Raw genomic sequence first — 22,341 nt, 5'->3', positions numbered from 1 at the left:
CTGGGGTATAAGCAATTTAGAGATAATTGGCCATTCAGGTACTATACTATTGGAGGGTATAGTCTGAGAGTATCAGAACAGTGGGAGAATATTAAGTGATTCTAATGAGCTATTAAATCTTCCAGTAGAGAAGCAGCTTTCCATTCTTTAGCATATATTAATCTTAGAGGTTGGAGAAAGATCACAAGAGTGATGTTGGAAAACATGCTCTCATGGAACAGTAGGGGAGTTTGGATTTTGGAAAGAGAGAATGTCTATTCCCTTTAGTCTACGAGGAGTCTGAAAACCTGTAGAAAATGCTATCCCATCTGGCACCCTTAGCCCTCGGATATCTATCGAACCAATATCTCAATATCTATTGAGAAGCAGCAGTGGCTCAGTGGAAAGAGCACGGGCTTTGTCAGAGTCAGAGTTCATGGGTTCGAATCCCGGCTCGGCCACTTGTCAGCTGTGTGACTTTGGGCAAGTCACTTCACTTCTCTGGGCCTCAGTTACCTCATCTGTAAAATGGGGATGAAGACTGTGAGCCCCACGTGGGACAACCTGATTCCCCTGTGTCTACCCCAGCGCTTAGAACAGTGCTCGGCACATAGTAAGCGCTTAACAAATACCAACATTATTATTATTATTATCATCTCCTTTTGTTATCCTTCGGGTAAATACAATTGATTGATCGATTGACTGATAGATGCTCTTAACACTTTTCTCCATTATGGGTTTGCACTTGTGCCCACCTACCTCCCCTTTAAGATAGTAAAAGATGGTAAACTCCTCGAGGGCAGGAACTGGGCTAATTTCCACTGAATGTTCCCGGCACTTATTACAGCGATCTGTACACAGTAGGTGCTCAATAAATACTGTTGCTGTTCACGATGATGATGATGATGATGGCATGGAGTTAGTATAAAGAATATATACTTGAATAGCCCTATTAGATTGCTCAAGTCATTAGACCTATGACCACAGTGAAAGTTGAAATAACATTTTTTTACAGAGAACAATTGGTTCTTAATTTTTTCAGTAATCTTTTCCCTTTTTCAGTTAAGCAAACTTTTTAATCATTCATTTTCATTAAGTTAATAAAATGAGACTCCCCCGGTGCTCCGAAAGACTGCTCCAATCAATAATGTCCGCAAAGAGTGCATTCATCTTTTCGGTAACTTTCAAGGCCTCGTCTCTTTGGATTTTAATATTCTGTGAAAGGGAGGACCTCAACAAAATGAAAGGGTCTCACACATTAAAGAAACACTTTCAGCTGATGGAGTATTAGTATTCCAGTGATTAATAATTTAAGAAAAGCACCGCAAGTTTGCTTATATGACCTTGGTTTTAAAAAAAGACCCAAAGTACTATCTTGAGATTTTCACATAAAATTATGTGCTGAATCTTAATTTCAGGCACTTTTTAGAGCCCCTGGTTGGAAAATAATGTTTACTGTCTCTGAGGCACTGATATTGAGTGGCTGTTTCAATCCTGAAGATTGATATCTCGAGGAGACGAATCGATCTATCAATCAATGGTATTTATTGAGTGCTTACTGTGTGCAGAGTGCTGTATTAAACTATAGTGTACTAAACTGATTTCCGGTACAAGGCTGAAACTACTGACTACAGGTTTGGCTATTTTTTTATTGTTATAATAATAATAATAATGTTGGTATTTGTTAAGCGCTTACTATGTGCCAAGCACTGTTCTAAGCGCTGGGGTAGACACAGGGGAATCGGGTTGTCCCACGTGAGGCTCACAGTTAATCCCCATTTTACAGATGAGGGAACTGAGGCCCAGAGAAGTTAAGTGATTTGCCCACAGTCACACAGCTGCCAAGTGGCAGAGCCGGGATTCGAACTTATGACCTCTGACTCCCAAGCCCGTGCTCTTTCCACTGAGCCACGCTGTCATTACTGTATTTGTTAAGCACTCACTCTGTGTCGAGCACCAGTCTAAACGCTAGGGTAGATACTAGTTGGTCAGAGTGCACAGTCCCTGGCCCACTTAGGACTCACAATCACAAGTATGAAATCCCCATTTTACAGTTTAGGAAACCAAGGCACAGAGAAGTTGAATGACTTGCCTGAGGTCACACAGTGGATAAGTGGCAGAGTCAAAAGTAGAACCCAAGTGCTTTGTGTGACTGTGGGCAAGTCACTTAACTTCTCTGTGCTTCAGTTACCTCATCTGTAAAATGGAGATTAAGACTGTGAGCCCCACGTGGGACAACTTGATTCCCCTGTGTCTACCCCAGCGCTTAGAACAGTGCTCTGCACATAGTAAGCGCTTAACAAATACCAACATTTGACTCCCTAGATTGTGCTCTTTCCACTTAGGCCCCACTGGTGTCCTGGGGTCCCTGTCCCAGAAGCCCTCTTCCCCACTGTCCAAGGCCCACGTCAAAGCTGGCCTTCTCAGTGAAGTTCGTTGCAGGGACAAAAAAGTCACATATTCCTAATGTTATTTGGCTACTGCCTCTCTGTAGAGCAATGATGGGTTTCAAATTAAATTTGATAGCACTCTGTGAGCTCTTTGGATGAAAAGCATATAAAATCTGAATTACTACAGATCCGATGGGCTACATAAGCTTTCATTACAGAATGGCCTTTTTTTTTGTAGTTGTCTTCTTCATCTGCTCTTGGAGCCTTGAGTCCTGGGAATATTGGACCACCAAAGAAAGAAGAAGCCCCCGGTAAGTCTGATGCAGCTGTAGACCAGATCATTTTTCTACAGAATCATTCAGGACATGCCTCCCCCTCCTCAAAAAAACTCCAGTGGTTGCCCATCTACCTCCGTATCAAACAAAAACTCCTCACCATTGGCTTTTTAATCGCCTTGCCCCCTCCTACCTCACCTCGCTTCTCTCCTACAACCCAGCCCACGCACCTGGCTCCTCTAGTGCTAACTTTCTCGCTGTGCCTCGATCTTGCCTGTCTTACCGCCGACCCCTAGCCCGCATCCTACCTCTAGCCTGGAATGCCTTCCTTTCTCAATCCTACAGATAATTATTCTCCCTGCCTTTAGAGCCTTAAGGAAGGCACATCCCCTGCAAGAGGCCTTTCCAGACTAAGCCCCACCTTTCCTCATTTCCCACTCCCTTCTGACTCGCTCCCTTTGCTCTGCCCCTCTTCCAACCCCACAGCACTTATATACATAACTGTAATTTTAATTAATCGTATTGACGTCTGTCTCCCCTGCTCTAGACTGTAAGCTCATTGTGGGCAGTTAATGTTGATTGTTGTGTTGTACTTTCCCAGTAAATACGGTTGAATGAATATGATTTAGCCACTTCCTACACAGAGCAGAGATAACAGAGGTGGCAATCCTGACCAACACTGTTCCCTTTGAAGCCAGATGATAACTTGTCATTTCACAAGAAACAAAGGAAATTCAATAACAATAGCTGTATTTAGAAGTATAATATTAATAACAATAATAAAAATAACGGTATTTGATAAGCACTTACTACATGCCAGGCACTCTATTAAGCGCTGGGGTAGAGATAAGATCATCGGGTAGGATACAGACCCTGTTCCGGATGGACCACGCAGTCTAAATGGGAGGGAGAACATGATGCATGTATTAGGTGTTGAGCACTTGAAAAGATAGAAGATAATCCAATCAAACAGAGTTCAGAGTCTAAGAGGAAGGGGGAAGCAACAGTTGTGTTCATTTAGTTCCGTTGATAAACCCCACATCTGCTGAAGCAGAACTCTCCTGGAACTGAGGAACTTGCGTCTTGATTCAGTGTGGCTCAGTGGAAAGAGCACGGCTTGGGAGTCAGAGGTCATACGTTCAAATCCCCACTCAGCCACTTGTCAGCTGTGTGAATTTGGGCAAGACACTTAAATTCTCTGTGCCTCAGTTACCCCATCTGTAAAATGGGGATTGAGACTGTGAGCCCCACGTGGGACAACCTGATTCATTCATTCAATGGTATTTATTGAGCGCTTACTATGTGCAGAGCACTGTACTAAGCACTTGGAATGTACATTTCGGCAACAGATCACCTTGTATCCTCCCCAACGCTTAGAACAGTACTTTGCACATAGTAAGCGCTTAAATGCCATTATTATTATTATTGTTTCAGAACCTCTAAGTCCTTCCAGCTCCAGTCAACCCTAGCCAACTCATGAATTTTAGTAGCTGGTTTTCCAGTTTGATGGATTCTTCAGCTTCATCTGCTCAACCCTCCTGCTACTTGTTTTTTTCCATGCCACTATTCATTAGCACCTTCTCTAGAGAGAAGTCAGGGAGAGGAGGAGTGAGTTCCACAAAGGACTTGCACATTCTGCTCTAAGGAATTGCTCATCCATCAATTTTGTTATCTGATGATGTTTCAGTCAATCAATCGTATATATGGAGCACTTACTGTAATAATAATAATGTTGGTATTTGTTAAGCGCTTACTATGTGCCGAACACTGTCCTAAGCGCTGGGGGAGATACAGGGTAATCAGATTGTCCCACGTGAGGCTCGTTAATTAATCCCCATTTTACAGATGAGGTAACTGAGGCACAGAGAAGTTAAGTGACTTGCCCACAATCACACAGCTGACAAGTGGCAGAGCCGGGAGTCGAACCCATGACCTCTGACTCCGAAGCCCAGGCTCTTTTCCACTGAGCCACGCTAATACTGTGTGCAGAGCACTGTACTAAGCACTTGGGAGAGTAAAATATAGCAGAGTTGATAGACCCGTTCTCTGCCCTCACCAAAGATTTTGAGGGAGAGAGAAGGCTGAAACTATTGAGTACAGGTTTGGCTATTATGTTATTATTAGTATTATTGAGAAGCAGCGTGGCTTGGTGGAAAGAGCACGGGCTTGGGAGTCAGAGGTCAAGGGTTCTGATCTCGGCTCTGCCTCTTGTCAGCTGTGTGACTTTGGGCAAGTCACTTAACTTCTCTGTGCCTCAGTTCCCTCATCTGTAAAATGGGGATTAAGACTGTGAGCCCCACGTGGGACAACCTGATCACCTTGTATCCCCCCAAGTGCTTAGAACAGTACTTTGCACATAGTAAGCGCTTAACAAATACCAACATTATTATTATTATTATTATAATCATCCTCATCATTATTATGTGAGCCCAATGTTGGGCAGAGATTGTCTCTGTTGCCAAATTGTACATTCCAAGCGCTTAGTACAATGTTCTGCACACAGTAAGCGCTCAATAAATATGATTGAATGAATTTGTTAGGCACTCTGTGTCCAGCACCATTTTAAGTGTTAGGGTAGATACTGGTTGATCAGAATAGACACAGTCCCTGTCCCACATGGGGATCACAGTCTAAGTAGGAGGTAGGACAGGTATTTTATCCCCGTTCGACAGTTGAGAAAACTGAGATACAAAAGTAGTTAAATGACTTGCCCAGGGTTTCACAGCAGGCAATTGGCAGAGGCAGACCTAGAACCCAGGTCGTCTGACTCTCAGGCCCTTGCTCTTTCCAAGAAGCCATGCTGCTTCTCTGATGATTTCCCCTCTACCATGAATGAGCAAGAGTTGACAACATGATCTGTCTTGCTGGCGTGACAGCCATTCCTTGACTAATTCCAATTTCTGTTCATTCCGTGGAGTCTACATAGCAAGCAGCATGCTTCCAATGTGCTGTGTGCCCTGGTGAATCACAGCTTGTGTTTATATGTACAAAACCTATGCTAACTGAAAGCAGAATTTTTCAGAACACCTACATGAACAAAATGGAAAACCTGAAAAATCTGAAAGTCAGGCCCATTCCGGGGAAAGGGTAGACATTTTGGGGAGACCTGAGCACCCCCAAGCTGACTTTAATTGCTAGAAAAGTGACAGTCACCTCACTGGCCATGGATAGGGCAGAGTTGGCCTTCTGTGCTTAGGCTGAGGCTCAGATTCTTTTTCATTTTTGCATGGGGAAACTGACATACTGAAAATCTCAGGCATCTCGGCACTTGTGCAGAAGCCTAAATCACTGTAGACTGTAAGCTCTTAGTGGGCGTGGGTCTTGTTTGCCAAGGTTATTTTATTGTACTCTCCCGAATGCTTATTACTGTGTTTGGCACAGAGTAAGCATTCTTTGATTGATTACATCCTTGAGCTGTGCTGCTGCAGCCTTCCCAGCACCTGCATTAATAATAATAATGTTGGTATTTGTTAAGCGCTTACTACGTGCAGAGCACTGTTCTAAGCGCTGGGGTAGATACAGGGTAATCAGGTTGTCCCACGTGAGGTTCACACTTAATCCCCATTTTACAGATGAGGTAACTGAGGCACAGAGAAGTGAAGTGACTTGCCCACGGTCACACAGCTGACAAGTGGCAGAGCCGGGAGTCGAACTCATGACCTCTGACTCCGAAGCTCAGGCACTTTCCACTGAGCCAGGAATGGGTTCTAGGAAAGGGACTTGCTTTCCCACTCACCTTTGACCCCAGAACCTGCATTTCAAGCCCGAAACAACAGCGAAACCCAGAAGCAGCCTGGAAAGGAAGAGCGGCGGCATCAATCTTGTCGTTCTCGTCTTCCTAGTTACCCCTCAAACCGAGACTGAAAATAGAAAAGCCATCTGGGATATAGAAGAAACGCCAGAAGGATCAGAGTTTGATGACATGTGGGACCCCAGGGAGCAGCCAGAGTAAGTATAATGAAGCCGAGGGTGCGGAGGTCGGAGGGAATTGTGGCTTTTGAGGCGATGTGATCCGAGAGCCTCCTACTTCTGACAAGAAGCGTAGATAAAAGTCCCCCTGGAAAACCTCTGGTACTGGAAAAGTGGAAAGACCGGAGAACAGAAGGCATATAGAACTGGCGAATGGTTTTTCTCTAGAGCAGAAACAAATGATAAAGGATTAGACCTCTTACTTTAGAGACCTCCTAGCTACACAGCTGAAAAGTACAGACAGTTTCCCTCTTGTAAACTTATTCTGAATGTCAATTGTGAAAAATGGGATTGAAAGAAGGAAAGTCAGCCCCATAAATTACCAGCATTCACACAAACTTGGTTACAATACCCTGTTTATGCATCAGAAAGCGGCTTCCACTTTGAGTGTTCCACAGCGGGTGGGAGGTTATGTTCTCCCTTTAATTATTAATTGTTACTTGAACTTGTTCCTTAGAGTTCCTGCACAGCAGCTTCTGGAACAACCTGAGATTGAAAAAGAATAATCTTGAATTACAATAAAAAAGCAAAACCTCTCCTCAACTCTACCTCCCAAAAGTTTAAGGCAGTCGGGTACCCACAGTGCACTTGTGTAGAGCTATGTTTTTCCAGCTTAGGGAGGTCGCAGATCCCGGGTCGCAACCTATTGTGTACCGAGTTTGCAAGCTTCCAGCTCTCAGCAGTATGGAAAACTGGCAGGCACTTCCCGCTAAGGGGAGAAAAGGGGCCCTGGTCTCACCACCCGCTGTCCCGTTGCTGCTTGTGGCTGCCAGGCCACAAACCTTCCAGCCCTGAGCGGCAAAAAGAGCTGACAACTGCCATTAGTATCCAGCTCCCGTGGCCCGGAAACGGTTCTGAGGGTCTCCCACTGGATGGGAAGATAGAAAATTAGGAACCACTGGCTTAATTCCCAGAAAGGAGCTGAACAATTAAGTCAACTGAACCTTAGATCAGTAGAATTTCAAAGAAAAAAACTATACTTTTTCTTAATGGCATTTGTTAAGCACTTACTACGTGCCAGGCACTGTGCTAAATGCTGGGGTAACAGGTTGGACACAGTTCATCTCCCACATGAGGCTCCCAGTCATATTTCCCATTTTACAGATGAAATAACTGAGACACAGAGAAGTGACTTGCCCAAGTTCACCCAGCAGAAAAATGGCAGAGCCAGGATCAGATCTCAGGTCTTCTGACACTCAGGCCCGTGCTCTTTCCACTAGTCTGTACTTCTTCTCGTCATCTTCTGATAAAAATTTTGAAAACTATCCACCCCAGAGTTTAGTACAGTGCCTGTTAGCTGGTAAGTGCTTAAATACCACAATTATTATTAGTAGTAGTATTACCAGAAGCCCTATTTAGCAAGCCAGAATATACTTCGTCAGTTCTTGAAAACTTTCATGAGTAGGGTCAGTCTGGAATCATTGCTCTCGCTGGCTAAAAACAATGGTCCAAATTTTTTTTTTGATAACTGTGTATATGGAGGCAACAAGAGTGTCCAAATCATAGAATGAAAAAAAATACAAAAAAAGCTGGGCATGGCTTTTAGAAACTAAAGGAGGTTTCAAAGCAGTTTCTGAAAATCCTCATCACTTCTGTCTGCATTCTCCTCTCCTCTGAGTAAATGTGTTTACTGAAGCTTCCATTATGGGGCTTTATTCAATAGTGCAATTCCTCAAAACACAAACAGAAAATACCCTTCTACCTGCATTACGGACCTAAAGAGTCTTTCAAGCATCTCATACCCTCATCTTTCCGGTTTGAGAAGAGCTTATCCTATTTTTAAAGCCTTCCCAAGAAAGAGAAGAAGGGTACTAAATTATGTTAAGATGGAGTTTTATAATTAAAAACAATTTGTCCATTACTGTTAAATGAAACCTGTTTGTATGTGGTATGCCAACTACAGAGGAGGGTGGTTCGATTTAGCAGTGATTAACTAAAATCACTAAAAAAATTCATAAAACTTGCCTTGGCGTAACTTGGAAATATTTTCATTTCTAAGGCTGATTGGAGAACAGATCCTTTAAGCCCTGTTGCACAATATCCATCTGCCAAGTGGGAACTTTCCTCTCTGATTGCTGATCATCCTTAAGACATTGGAATTAATATTTCATCATCCATTCCTCTTTTTCATTAGGTTTATAGGTTAGGATCTCTCCTGTTATGATGTAACTTCCCTTACGTGATCCATTCCTGACAAATTAAATTCATTTATTTGTAATGGATATATCACAATAATGCTAAGAAATTACAGTATAAGAAAATTGTAAACAAAGCAGTAGTCAATATGTTTAGCCAACAGCCTAAATTCTGTGCTCCCCTTAATGGTCTGGCAGTAATAGTGAGGATACTGTTTAGTGAGAAAGACCGTAAACTCCTCGTGGCCGGGGGTTGTGTCCATCAACCCTATTGTACCGTACTCTCCCAAGCGCTTAGTACAATGCTCTGCACACAGTAAATGCTCAGCAGATACCACTGACTGATTGACATCTCCTTAGAAATGGTGTGGAGAAGAAGATGGTTTATCACCATAATGTTTTATTCCAGTTGAAAGTGCTAAAAACAGGCATACTAATTTTAGCTGCCTTTGGAACAAGGAAAAAAAAATGTTTCCTAAGTTGATTATGATGAACACTTTCAAAGATAAAAATCTCCTTTACTAGAGCCTGTCTAATGGAGAGGACGGAAATTAAAATAATTAGGAGTTGACTTGGTTCTGTTCTTTCAAGTTTTCATTTTTTAACTGACTGGCCACACCTATTGCTAACCTCTTTCAGGTATGAGATTGTCTTCAAACAGCAGGTGGGAGCAGAGGATGTATTCCTGGGAATGACCAGAAAGGATCCCTCCACAGCCTGTTGTGAGGACCTGCTGGTGAGACAGACTTTCACCCTCTAGAGCCTCATTAGAAACAAAGACAACTGGTAGACCTCCTATACCAGTTTTTGCCCTAGATGTTCAGGGTATTTTAAATACCACAACGCTGTCTTAAGAAATCACAGGTCTTCCCCCGCATCCAGTAGCCCCCCTCAAGTATTTACCAGCTAAGAGAGAAAGAAGATTGACAACCATAAATGGATGGGCATAATATATTCAGGGACAGATCAATCAATCATGTTTATTGAGTGCTTACTGGGTGCAGAGCACTGTACTAAGCAGGAGGGAAAATACAATATAACGGAGTTAGTATACATTATAAAGGAGTTATAAATGCCACGACGATGGGCATATATATCTCTATGTATATGTATATCGTCACATATATCTAAGTCATATGCATCATGATGCCCAAAAGTATGCAAGTGCATACCTAATCTTTTGGATTGTAAACTCTTTAAAAACAAGGAGTTTGTCTTGTTCTGCATTTCTTAATCTTCAGGGATCCTAATCCTGTAAACCACATATAGTAAGAGTTCTCAGCCTCCTCATCTGTCAAATGAGGATTTAATACCTGTTCTCTCTCTGCTTTGGACTGTAAGCTTTGGAGGAGTTGTGACATTAATAAGGTGGGGAGAAGATGATGTTAAGGCATATATGGAGGGGAAGGGAGTTCCAGGCTAGAGAAAGGACATGGGAAAGGAGTCGATGGTGAGACAGATGAGATCGGGGCACAGTGAGCAAGCTGGCGCGAGAGGAGCAAAATGCGCAATCTGGACTGTAGTAGATCACTGAGGTAAGGTATGAGTAAATGAGTGCTTCACAGTTGATGGTGAGGAATTACTATTTGATGTGGAGGTGGATGGGCAACCGCTAGAAGACCTTAAGGAGTGGGGAGTTGTGGACTGAACTCTTTTTTAGAAAAATGATCTGGGCAGCAGAGTGATGTATGGATTGGAGTGGGGAGAAACAGGAGGTAGGGAGGTTAGCGAGGAGGAAGATGCAGTAGACAAGGTGGGAAAGGATAAATGCTTGGATTAACATAATTGCAGTTTGGATGGAGAGGAAAGAGTGAATTCTGTTGTAAAGGTAGAACCAATAGGTTGTGGTGACAGATTGAATATGTGGGTTGAATGACACAGATGAGTCGAGGACAATGCCAAGGTGAGATAGGGAAGATAGTGGTATTATCTAGAGTGCCAGGAAAGACAGGGGAGAACAGGATTTGGCTGGGAAGATAAGGAGTTCTGTTTTTGACATGTTTAGCTTGAAGTTTCAGTTGGGCATCCAGGTAGAGATGTCCTGAAGGCAGGAGGAAAATGTGAGACTACAGAGCAGGAGAGTGGTCAGGGCTGGACAGGTAAATTTGGGAATCTGTGTAAAGATAGTAGTTAAAGCCACAGGAGTTAATAAATCCTCCAAGGGAGTGGGTGTAGGTGGAGAATAGAAGGGGACCTAGAACTGAGCCTCGAGGGATCCCCACTGTCAGAGGGTGGGAGGCAGAGGAAGTGCCTGGAAAAGAGACTGAGAGAGAGTGGTCAGAGAGATAGGAGGAAAAACAGGTAGGAACAGAGTCTGTGAAGCTAAGGTTGAATAGAATTTCAAGGAAAAAAGTGATGGTCCAAGGTGTTATAGGCAGCTGAGAGGTCTAAGAGGCTTAGAATGGAATAGAGGCCATCAGATTTGGTGAGAAGAAGATCACCGGTGATCTTAGAGAGGGTCGTTTCCATGGAGTGAGGGGGCAGAAACCATCTTGGAGAATTGGAGGAGAGGAAATGGAGACGGCAGAGGTGTAGACAGCCCTTTCAAGGATTTTGGAGAGGAATGGTAGGAGAGAGGCGGGCTTGAGTCTTGCGAGTATGCCCAGTCCAATGCAACCCAGCCTTATTTTCAAAAGGCCTGAGTCATAAATGCATCTTTGCTCCTGTGAGCTTCTAGGAATTGCGGGATTCGTGAATGAACAGGTATGCATATTGTGTGACTTTTCATGCTTGCCTAGAAGCTCCCTTATCCCAAGAAGTCCTTAAACAGATCTTGAGTGGGCCCTAATCCAAGTCAAGGCCATCCAAAATGCACAGTAGAACGCATGCTCAGTTGTGAAAGAACTGAGTGTGTAGCATGTTATTTCTTTTGCTTATTTATTGGTTCATTTGTGGCTTACTTTAGTTGTAACCAGTTTTATCTGTTTTCCCTTCTGTTCACCTTGTATTATTATTTTTATATACTGCAGTTCTTAAGTACTTATTTCGTGTCAAGTACTGTACTAAGCATTGAGGAAAGGCACAAAGATATTGAATCAGGCATGGTCCTTGAATCAGGACCTCAAAGGGTTGGGAGAGAACAGACATACTGGGAAAAAAATAACAGGGTGAAGTCAGTAAAAAATACTTCAATACTAATAGCAAGGAAAACATCAGAACATATAACTGCAGGGCTGGAATGGTCCTCCATCTCTTTTCTCACTGCTCTAGTCAGGGTCACTGTTGTTCAAAGCAGTTACAACCTTCCCCATGTTGCAACACTTCTTCGGGTATACTATCAATCCATCCATCGTTGGATTTATGGGTATTGTGTGTGAAGCGCCGTACTAAGCACACGGAGAGAGTACACCCGAAGTAAAAGGTGTAATCTCTGCCTTCAGGAAGCTTACAATTTAATGGAGGAATAAAGCAGCAATTAATTATTTACAGAGGGAACGGCAGGATGAACAAGAACACGACAGATAGGAGTATGAGTGCATCAGTATGAAATCCCTAGCAAGTAATTGAATGTACAGTTGACTAGACCTATATATATAAATGCTAGTGACTTTAGACTGTAAGCGCCTTGTGGACAGGGAAGGGGTCTGCCAACCCTGCTGTATTGACCTCTCCCAAGCGCTTAGTACAGTGCTTTGCACACAGTAAGCACTTAATACATACCATTGATTGATTGGTGTAACTACATAAATGCTAAAGGAGACATTGGGTGTTGGCAATTAATTGGAGAAGATTTCTGTAGCTGGAGAGAGGTCAGGGTTAGAGATGCAAATTTGGGAGTCATCTATGGGGATGGAGATGGGAAGCTGAAGCCATTTGAGCCGAGGAGGTCTCCAGGAGAGTGAATGCAGAGTAAGGAGGAGGCTGATACCAGAGCCTGGATCCAATTTCATCACCTTGTGTCTACCCCAGCCCTGAGCACATAATAAGCTCTTAAAAAATGCCATAATTAATATTAGTGATCGGAGAATGAATAGTTGCAAATCGTAGTGAGGGAGGGGAGGAAAACAGGAACAAGTGTCCTGAAGTGAAAGGGGATGGGACAGGGGATGGTTTTTGAGGAATGGGAGACATGGACTGAGTGAATTTATGAGTACAGGGAATTGGAGGTGGATCTATGGTGGCTGCTTTCTCTCATCAGCAATGAGAGAAATAATCATGGCCTTTGTGAAGCACTTACTATGTGACAAGCGTAGTACGTACAAGGTCCATTAGGTTGGACATAGGCCCGTCCTACATACAACTCACAGTTCAAGGAGGAAAGAGAAAGGGGTATTTAATCTGCCAGAAATCAATCCATCAATCAATATGGTTTTGATTATTTTCTATGTGCAGAGCATGGTAATAATTGCCCGGGAGAGTACAACACCAAAGAGTCGGTAGACACATTCCCCGCCCACAAGACAGACATTAATATAAATAAATTACAGCCATCCTGTATTTAGGCTGACCCAAGGAAAATATGGGAGGACAAACTCCACCCAGGACTGGTTGAAAGTTTTGTCAAGGTCCCACTGATCATGATGGAGCCAAATTCCCAACAAGACAACATCCAAAGTTGAGATATAATAAATACCACAGGTTGCAAAAGATAATAAGAGAAAATGTCTAGATTTACAAGATAATAACAACAACAACAATAATGTTGGTATTTGTTAAGCACTTATTATGTGCAGAGCACTGTTCTAAGCGCTGGGGTAGATACAGCGTTGTCCCACGTGAGATTCACAGTCTTCATCCCCATTTTACAGATGAGGTCACTGAGGCACAGAGAAATGAAGTGACTTGCTCACAGTCACACAGCTGACAAGTGGCAGAGCCGGGATTCGAACCCATGAGAATATTTAAAGTCACTAAGGTCCAGCGCTGAGAACAGTGCTTGACACATGTAAGCTCTTAACAAATACCATCATCATTATTTAAGAGTTTCAGGGTCAAACTTGTTGATCACTTCCCTTGGCTTCCACGTGTTCCGACTACTGGTCCTTCCCTCAACCCCCTCAGGAAGCACCCCCATCCTCTCAGTGTCGCAGTTTGATCTCAAGAAAATACAGCCATTTCACCATCAGGAGATGGAAGTTTAAAGAAGGGTAGAAATAAGGGAAATAGCAAGACTTCATCTTTGAATCCAAAGCCTTTGAGACCTCAGCCATTAGAGTGAAGGACGGTAGTTCCACCTCTTTGAGCATTCTTAGGTTACTGGTTCGATTCCGGTTCAGATAAGTTCCTACTCTACCGTAAATTCCTTGAGTGCTGCGATCATGCCTACTTACTCTAATGTACTCTCCCAAGTGCTTAGTGCAGTGCTCTGCACAGAGTAATTGCACAATACCATTAATGAATTGAATTAGATGTCTGACATGAGTTATTAGCAAAATCAAACGTGTAGGAAAAAGAAGTAAGTGAAACACACTATGACATGTTTAAGAATATCACACTGAACTTCCTTTTCTGGTCAATCACAGGCTGCAATGGAAGGCACCGACTACTTCATTCATTCATTCAGTCATATTTATTGAGATCATACTGTATGCAGAGCACTTTAGTAAGCACTTGGGAACGTAAAATACAACAATAAAAAGACACATTCCCTGCCCACAAAAATGACTACTTGTTGTTGGGGAGTGATTCCTACACACACACGTGCTCTTAACTTAATTTGATTAAGGATTCATAACTACTAGACAATATTTTGATATATATCAGGCTTTTTCACCCACCCACATACACAGTGAGAAGCCACTGTTAGTAAAATCTGTGAACACAAGGACATATATGTATTACTTATAGTGTATATATTATGCTATTTGTATTACTTTTACTACACCTCATCTATTATATCGTATATTCCATCTTATTCTCTATATTACTATAGACGGTAATAGATAGTAGTGTATAGAATAGGATATATAGCATACTGCAGCATAGTGCTATTTATGCTATACTAGAGCTATGTAGATAATATGCCATACTTAGCAACTATTTTCAGGTACCCACAACTCAAGATATGTTCTCCCTCCTACTGAAACTGTACAGCCCTTTGTGGGACAGGGACTGTGTCTAACCAGATTAACTTGAGTCTATTCCAGGGCTTAGAACAGTGTTTGACATATAGTAAGTACATGACAAATACCATTTAAAAAAATGGTCAGAGACCCCTGGAAAGAAATACCTTAATTACTTCTGAAATGCGAATGACTAATTAAAATGGAAGATTTGACCGTTAGGTATCAGAAGGATTCATTAAAAAGTTGATTGTTTCCTTCAAGCCATCCCATTAGGTTGAGCTTCCAAAACAGCTTTTTGTTTTAATTCTGTACAACATTTCCCTTGCTCTTTCAGGTTAAAATCAAGCTACCAGGTGCAAAGTCCTCTGACATCTCACTTGACATCCAGGAAAAGGTTCTTGACCTTCGAACCCCAAAACAGTAAGTGAATCAGAGAGCACCAGGAGTGGATCTATCAGTGGTCCATTGAGTTTTTCAGGAAATGTATATGATGGAATATATAGTAATTTTGCAACAGCATCCAACTGCCCAATCCTTGACATCCAGATTCAGTTCATTTATGTAACAGTGAGAAGAGCAAGAGATGAAAATACCCCCTTATTATTAGACTTTCACCTATAACCTTAAAAGGAATACTGAGGCAGGGGGTATGAGTGGCGAACTGAATGAATTACGATGACAATATTGACTGTTGCTAGAATGTTTTTGTTCCAGCGATCGTTGAATAGAACTCACTCATTAGCCAGTAATACTGACGAGGCAAAAATCCCTCTCCCATCCGTCTAAACAGGTTTGAATTTCCATATTTCAAAATCCTAGAATGTAAGCATCTTTTTTTTTAATAATAGCAGTGGGTGCTAGAGTGAAATACATGGATGATCAATCATTCCAATGACCATTAGCTGCCCCTCTTGAATTGATTTCTCTCCCTAAACTGATAGGTCTTGTTACCATCGTCATTCTTGCTTCAACTGATTTATAATAATCTTTTACTCCGCTGAAGCTTCCACCCCTAAGCACTTAGCTAGCTTTTATAATTTTATTTTTATAACTAGAGGTTTTTTTTTCTTTTAAAAAGCAATAATGAAAATGAGACTCCACCTTACAAGCTGACACACTCCAAGGGAGGTCTTGGGCACCACCAGAGTTTTGTACCCACAGTTATTCTGAGGTGTGAAACCACACACGCTAGAGTGTTTGTGATTAGCTTCTTGCCGTCCCAAGGGCCCATTTCTTCTGAAGTGGCACAAGCAACACAGAAAATCTCTCCTTTAGTGGCTAGGGCTGTATAATCGATGTTTCTAGGGAAAACAGTGCTCTGAACTTAGGTCTTTACAGATGAGCAAAGAAGAAATTGATTTCCAACGGTTTTGTTTTCAAATAGTTATATTCAATTCAAGAATGCTTAGGGGGGTTTTTTAATACTAAATTCGGTACTGATTTGGAATCTTACAGCTCCTGAAAAAGCCCAGTTCACTTTTTATTAAGATGCTCCTTTTCTAGAGCGGATGTTAGGTTACACTTACTCCATGCATTTCGTGATATTCAATTTCAAATGTAGACCAGCCCCATGCATAATTCAGATCTATATCACTGTGACAGCATTATGGATGTCTCATCCACAGCACTGCATCCGAAATGTGCAGCTGTCCAGTCAGGGAGCCTTAAGCCGAAAGACAAACCCAGCCATCTATCACAGGAAATCTTTGTCAATACACAAGAGAAAGAGCTGGAGGCCAGCAGAGAGAGGGAGTTCTTTACTGAAACCATGAGCTGGCATTACATACCTGCAATTTATGTACATACCTGCAATTTATGTACATATCTAATTTATTTTCATCCCCGTAATTCTATTTATATTAATGTCTCTCTCCCCTTCTAGACTGTAAGTTTGTTGTGGGCAGGGAATAACAATAATAATTATGCTATTTGTTGAGCACTTACTATGTGCCAGTCACTATACTAAGCTCTGGGATGGATACAAGCAAATGAGGATGGACACAGTCTCTTGTTCCACGTGGGGCTCACAGTCTCATTCCCCGTTTTACAGATGAGGTAACTGAGGCACAGAGAAGTTAAATGACTTGCCCAAGGTCACACAGTAATGTGTCTGTTATATGGTTTATATGGTACTCTCCCAAGCGCTTAGTACAGTGCTCTGCACTCAGTAAGCACTCAATAAATACGACTGACCGAGTGACTGACATTAAGCCAGAAACGGGCTTCTGCCATAGCTCTGTACCAACACTGCGCCCCTCTCTATATACTTCATGCTAAAAAGACTCTGACTAAATGAAACTTATGACCAAGTCTCATTGGAATCTGATTAACAGAATTAATCTAATCATTCGTATGATCCCGTTGAAAAGGTGGTTTCAAGCCTCTGTCTCCTGTTTGTTATTAATTTTTTTCCCCTAGGAAGTTGCTATTGCACCTCCCCCATCCCGTGGACAGCCAGAATGGAAAAGCTCGTTTCATCTCAGAAAAGCAGATCCTGGAAGTCACCTTAACAATGAAGAGAGAGTTGGATTTCATTAACTTTTTCTGAAAGGGTTTTACGGGGGAGGGGGTGGGGCAGGGAGGGAGAGGGACTAGCAATTAAGAGGAAGAATCAACAAAGTCCAATCAGCATTTCTCCAATAGTACAATTTTCCCATTGGTAATTTGAGATGGTTGGAATGCTTCCATTGTGATTCTGGGACCTGCAAGGCGGATCATAATGGTAGATCCTCTGTTAGAACACACCAATGGCCATATTTGACTAGAACAAGAATTTGGAGTTATAGACAGGCTGTGGTCTGTGAGTAGTTCAGGCCCAGTATATGCAATGCCTATCATTAGTCAAATAACTGGAATATAAAAATGTATTTTTCTTACGTGCCCAATAATTACTAACAGCACCCCTATTGAAACGTGAAGCATATTGTGACAAATGTAATACTTGGTTTCCAGAAGCAGTTTAGAGACACATGTGGTGTACTTACAAATCGTACCGTATCTCCTATACTTCCAGTCTTGCTTCTTAATTGAAAATATATATTTTCAAGACTCGTGTTACTGTCTCCTCCCATTTCTGCTGCTGTAATGTATAATCTCCATACAAACCAAGTGAAAGTACATCCCCAGATTCTTCATTTTCCCAAGAAGCAATAAAGGAAAACTTGTGTAACGATCAGACTTCCTGAAGCTTTGAAGTCTCCCCCGCGGTCTTGGGGGAAAGAAGAAAAGGTACAACTGAGAGGCGTCCATCTCTCGGCGTGAAGTGCTGAGGGACCGACTCTTCCATCTGACGGAGGCTAGGGTTATCATTCTTATAATCACTATCATTGTATTTGTTAAATGCTTATTATATGTCAAGCACTGTTCAAAGCGCTGCGGTAGATACCAACTAAGGTTAATTATCCGGAAGGCAAATGAGTATATAGTCTGTGATTAGAACAAATGGGACCCAACTGGACACAGGCTGTGATGAACTGGCTGTGCGTTTCTACCAAGATCTCATTCAGAATTTGAAATTAAAATCACCCCAGTGCCATTCTTCTGAGGGAAGAGCAGAGGACTGGAATAAATTGGCTAAATCGAAGTCAGTACCTATGAATCAGGAGTTCAACAGGAGATATATTCTCCACACTAAAAATGCCAAACTGCCAGTGGTTCTTAAGAGAAACATTTGCCACTGAATCTCTGCTCTGATCTGGGCTATTTCATATTTATAGGGTAACAAATGGCATTAAGGCTTTTCAACCATTCCTTTAATCGTGGATTCAATCAGAATATACGACCTTATCTCCTTTGCGGTCTTAGCAGCTCTTTCAGTTGGTCAGTCTTTTAAGGATTTGTTTAGACTATACCTCAGACCGTAAACTCTAGGTAAAACCCATCTTTTTCTCCCCTGGAGCTTCCCACCCACCTCACCCCCGGCCAACAAAGTTTAGGGAACTATGTCCCCCTTTCCCCATTTCTAGTCCTAATTAGAAAGACTATTACTCAAGCAATTTGAGCTGGCTCACAGTGTACATGCTGTCCCTGGAAGAAGATTCAGCAAATGCAGGCCAGATTGGACAAGGCATCAGTTATGCGATGCTGTATCAATTACATAATAGCCGAGTTTCAAGAACAATATAGTTTGACCCATAATTTATACCCTCCTGGAAGCCATCCTGTTTTACTGACCTTGCTTCAAAAGCGTTAGGCGGCTGTGCTGGTTTTATAGATCTACAGGAGGTGCCTTTTTATGGTATTTGTTAAGTGCTTACTATGTCCCAGGCAATGTAATAAGCACTAGGGTGATAATAATCATGGTATTTGTTTAACATTTACTATGTGCCAGGCACTGCGTGGCTCAGTGGAAAGAGCACGGGCTTGGGAGTCAGAGGTCATGGGTTTGAATCCCGGCGCTGCCACTTGTCAGCTGTGTGACTGTGGGCAAGTCATTTAACTTCTCTGTGCCTCAGTTACCTCATCTGTAAAATGGGAATTAACTGTGAGCCTCACGTGGGACAACCTGATGACCCTATATCTACCCCAGCGCTTAGAACAGTGCTCTGCACATAGTAAGCGCTTATCAAATACCAACATGATTACTAAGTGCTGGGGTGGATATAAGCAAATCGGGTTGGAAAAAATCCCTGTCCCACGTGGGGCTCACAGTTTCGATCCCCAGTTTACATACGAGGTCAATGAGGCCCAGAGAAGTGAAGTGACTTGCTCAAGGTCACAGAGTGGACAAGTGGCGGGCTGGGATTAGAACCCATGACCTGATTCCTAGGCCCGTGTTCTATCTACTATGCCATGCGAGTAGATATAAGATTCATTTGTTCATTCAGTTGTATTTATTGAGTGCTTATTATGTACAGAGCACTATACTAAGCATTTGGGAAAGTACGATACAACAATAAACAGGCACGTTACCGGCCCACAAAGAATTTACATTCTAGGGAGGGGGGAATCAGGTCGGACACAGTCCCTGTTCCACATGGGGCTCGCCATCTTAATCCCCATTTTACAGATGAAGTAACAGGCCCAGAGAAGTTAAGTGCCTTGCTCAAACTCACTCAGCAGACAAGAGGTGCAGTCCGGATTAGAACTCAGGTCCTCATGACTCTTAGGTCTGCGCTCTGTACACTTGACCACACTGCTTCTCTAAGGATGGAACTGCTCTCCTGAAACAAATCTGCAAAAGACAGAAAAGAACGGCCATCAGTATGTTATCCTGGACCTCTCCAAGTTTTCACACAGTCATGGCAACATCGCTGGCTTCCATTCCTGCCTTCCTCACTGTGGCCCCACTGAACCAAGTGGAATGGGTGGGGTCGGTATCCTGCTCGAGCCGACGGGGGCGGTTTTGCCTCCACATTCTAGCTCTGAATATTTTAAGGTCCTGTACTACATTTTAAAGAATTTCTCTAATCACATTCTGTAATCTCCTATCTAATCTTGGAGTTGAATCATCCATCAATCTTGTTCTTAGAATAGCCTGTGATCATTTGGAAATGATAGCTATGTAACACGCTCTGGCAAAGTTTCACCACTTTTTATTTATATAAAGCAAGAAGAGAAATAAATATTTTTTTTAGGCTGTTTCATTTAGAAAACATTTAGAAAACAAGGAGCTGGAATGTCTCTGCCTCATCCTCCTAAAACAGGGCTGCTTTACTACATGCCTATACACAAAGACCCAGGGCTGTTTGAATTAACTGTGTAAGGAATTGTGTCTACCAACCCTGTGCTGCTCTACCAAATGCTTAGTACAGTGCTCTGCATACCGTAAATGATCAGTAAACACAATCGATTATCAGGCCCCACCACAACACGTAGCATGGCCTACTGGAAGGAGCACAGGCCTGGGAGTCAGAGGATGTGGGTTCTGATTTGAATCTGCCACCTCTGCTATATGACTTTGGGCAATTCACTTAACTTCTCAGTTAAGTGCTTCAGTTACCTCATCTGTAAAATAGGGATTAAGACTGGCAGCCCCATGTGGGACAGGGACTGTGTCTAACCTGATTATCTTGTATCTACCCTAGTGCTTAGAACAATACTTAGCACATAGTAAGCACTTAATGAATACCACAATTATTATTATTACTACAATAACCCCACTGTTCTCAGGAGGGCCCTCTATAGCCATCTTGGGAATTTCTACCACCCCCTCAATCCTCATTTCACCCTGCCAAAGACTTTTCCACTCTAAAAACGTTCCCAGCAGTTCCTGGGAGGGAATTAGGGGGTGGGGAAGGGAAGAGGGCATTCCTTGTGAGTAAGGAACAACGTGTCCACCTACTCTGTTGTACTGTCCACTCTCAAGCGCTTAGTACAGTGTTCTGCACACAGGAAGCACCCCATAAATACCAATGATTGATAGACCACTTGGGGGAAATTTGCAATTCTGAGTGGCAAATAATAATAATTATGGTATTTGTTAAGTGCTTACTATGTACCAAGCACTGTTCTCAGCACTGGGGTAGATACAAGGTTATCAGGTTGTCCCACGTGGGGCTCACAGTCTTAATCCTCATTTTACAGATGAGGTATCCGAGGGCACCGAGAAGTTAAGTGAGTTGCCCAAAGTCACACAGCTGACAAGTGGGGGATCCAGGATTAGAACCCATGACCCCTGACTCCCAAACCTGTGCTCTTTCCACTATGCCATGAACTTTAAGGGAGGTAAGAGGTTTGATCTTCACATAATGGATCTCACAGCTCAGATGTCCATCTCTCAGGGATTTTTTTGAAAGCACATCTCCAAGAGGCCTTCACCAACTAAGCCCTCATTTCCTCTTCTCCCACTCCCTTCTATATCACCTTTGCTCTTGGATTTGCATCCTTTTTTCACCCCACCATCAGCCCCCAGCACTTATAAACATATCCCTAATTGAATTATTTAATGTCCGTCTCCCCCTCTGGACTGTAAGTTCCTTGTGGGCAAGGAATATGTCTTTTTTACTGTACTCTGCCAAACGCTCAATGAATACAATTGATTGAAACCTGCTGAAATGACAATCAATTCAGTTGCAATTCAGTTTACTCTGTCCATTAAGCTGGCTCTCGCTTGTTTGTTTTTCAGCTCTGATTAAAGCTTGAAACAAATACAGATGAGATCTGTACTCACAGGCAAGTTGATGGCAAGTTTTCTGGGTGCAGGCACTGGGTCTGTGACCGATGCAGCCAGGAGTCCCAGAGGAAGGTGACAGGCAGGTTCGAGGCTCCTGCTTGGTGTTGGTCCGGTTGCCAGCTACCGGACATGGAAGGGCTGAAAGGGGCAAATCAGAGGAATGAGAGGAGAGAGGACATCTCGCTGATCCTAGGTATAATGCAGCGGAGAGTGGAACTAAGTGGAGAGTCTGGAATGTGTCGTTGACATTAGCCACATGGATACGGGTGGCAAGCCAGACCACTTCAGCTTGGAAAAACTTCACCTGGTCCCGAAGTCCAGTCTGCACATTTCAAGGAAACGTTACAGTGGAGGCAAGCAGAGCATTAGCTTAGTCCTAACCTAGGCCTGCTCCTTAAGAGGAGGCAAATTAGTCACGGTATTTTTTTAAGCGCTGACTCTGAGCCAAGCACTTTGGAAGGTGTGAGATAGATC

At 42.7% G+C, this 22,341-nt stretch overlaps 1 protein-coding gene and 1 long non-coding RNA gene across 2 annotated transcripts in view; one reads left to right on the top strand and one right to left on the bottom strand.

The window, feature by feature from the left end:
• Nucleotides 1-17,930, top strand: part of DNAAF6 (dynein axonemal assembly factor 6) — a 29,515-nt gene extending 11,585 nt beyond the window's left edge. The window contains exons 3-7 of the mRNA XM_001513955.6: nucleotides 2,608-2,680; nucleotides 6,487-6,592; nucleotides 9,388-9,484; nucleotides 15,088-15,173; nucleotides 17,172-17,930. Of these exons, the coding sequence (XP_001514005.4) occupies nucleotides 2,608-2,680; nucleotides 6,487-6,592; nucleotides 9,388-9,484; nucleotides 15,088-15,173; nucleotides 17,172-17,301 (492 nt within the window). The 3' untranslated portion in view covers nucleotides 17,302-17,930. The remainder of the gene's footprint in view (nucleotides 1-2,607; nucleotides 2,681-6,486; nucleotides 6,593-9,387; nucleotides 9,485-15,087; nucleotides 15,174-17,171) is intronic.
• Nucleotides 8,590-22,045, bottom strand: LOC114812870. Its single transcript, XR_003760485.2, has 3 exons — nucleotides 21,865-22,045; nucleotides 19,808-19,926; nucleotides 8,590-8,803 (listed from the first exon to the last, which is right to left on the bottom strand). It is a non-coding gene; the product is annotated as an uncharacterized LOC114812870 (long non-coding RNA).
• Nucleotides 22,046-22,341: the final 296 nt, after the last annotated feature.

Source organism: Ornithorhynchus anatinus, chromosome 6 (assembly GCF_004115215.2).
Source record: "Ornithorhynchus anatinus isolate Pmale09 chromosome 6, mOrnAna1.pri.v4, whole genome shotgun sequence".
Taxonomy (NCBI): Eukaryota; Metazoa; Chordata; class Mammalia; order Monotremata; family Ornithorhynchidae; genus Ornithorhynchus; species Ornithorhynchus anatinus.
The sequence above is the reverse complement of the archived record's forward strand: the minus strand, read 5'-3'. Positions and strand labels throughout refer to the sequence as shown.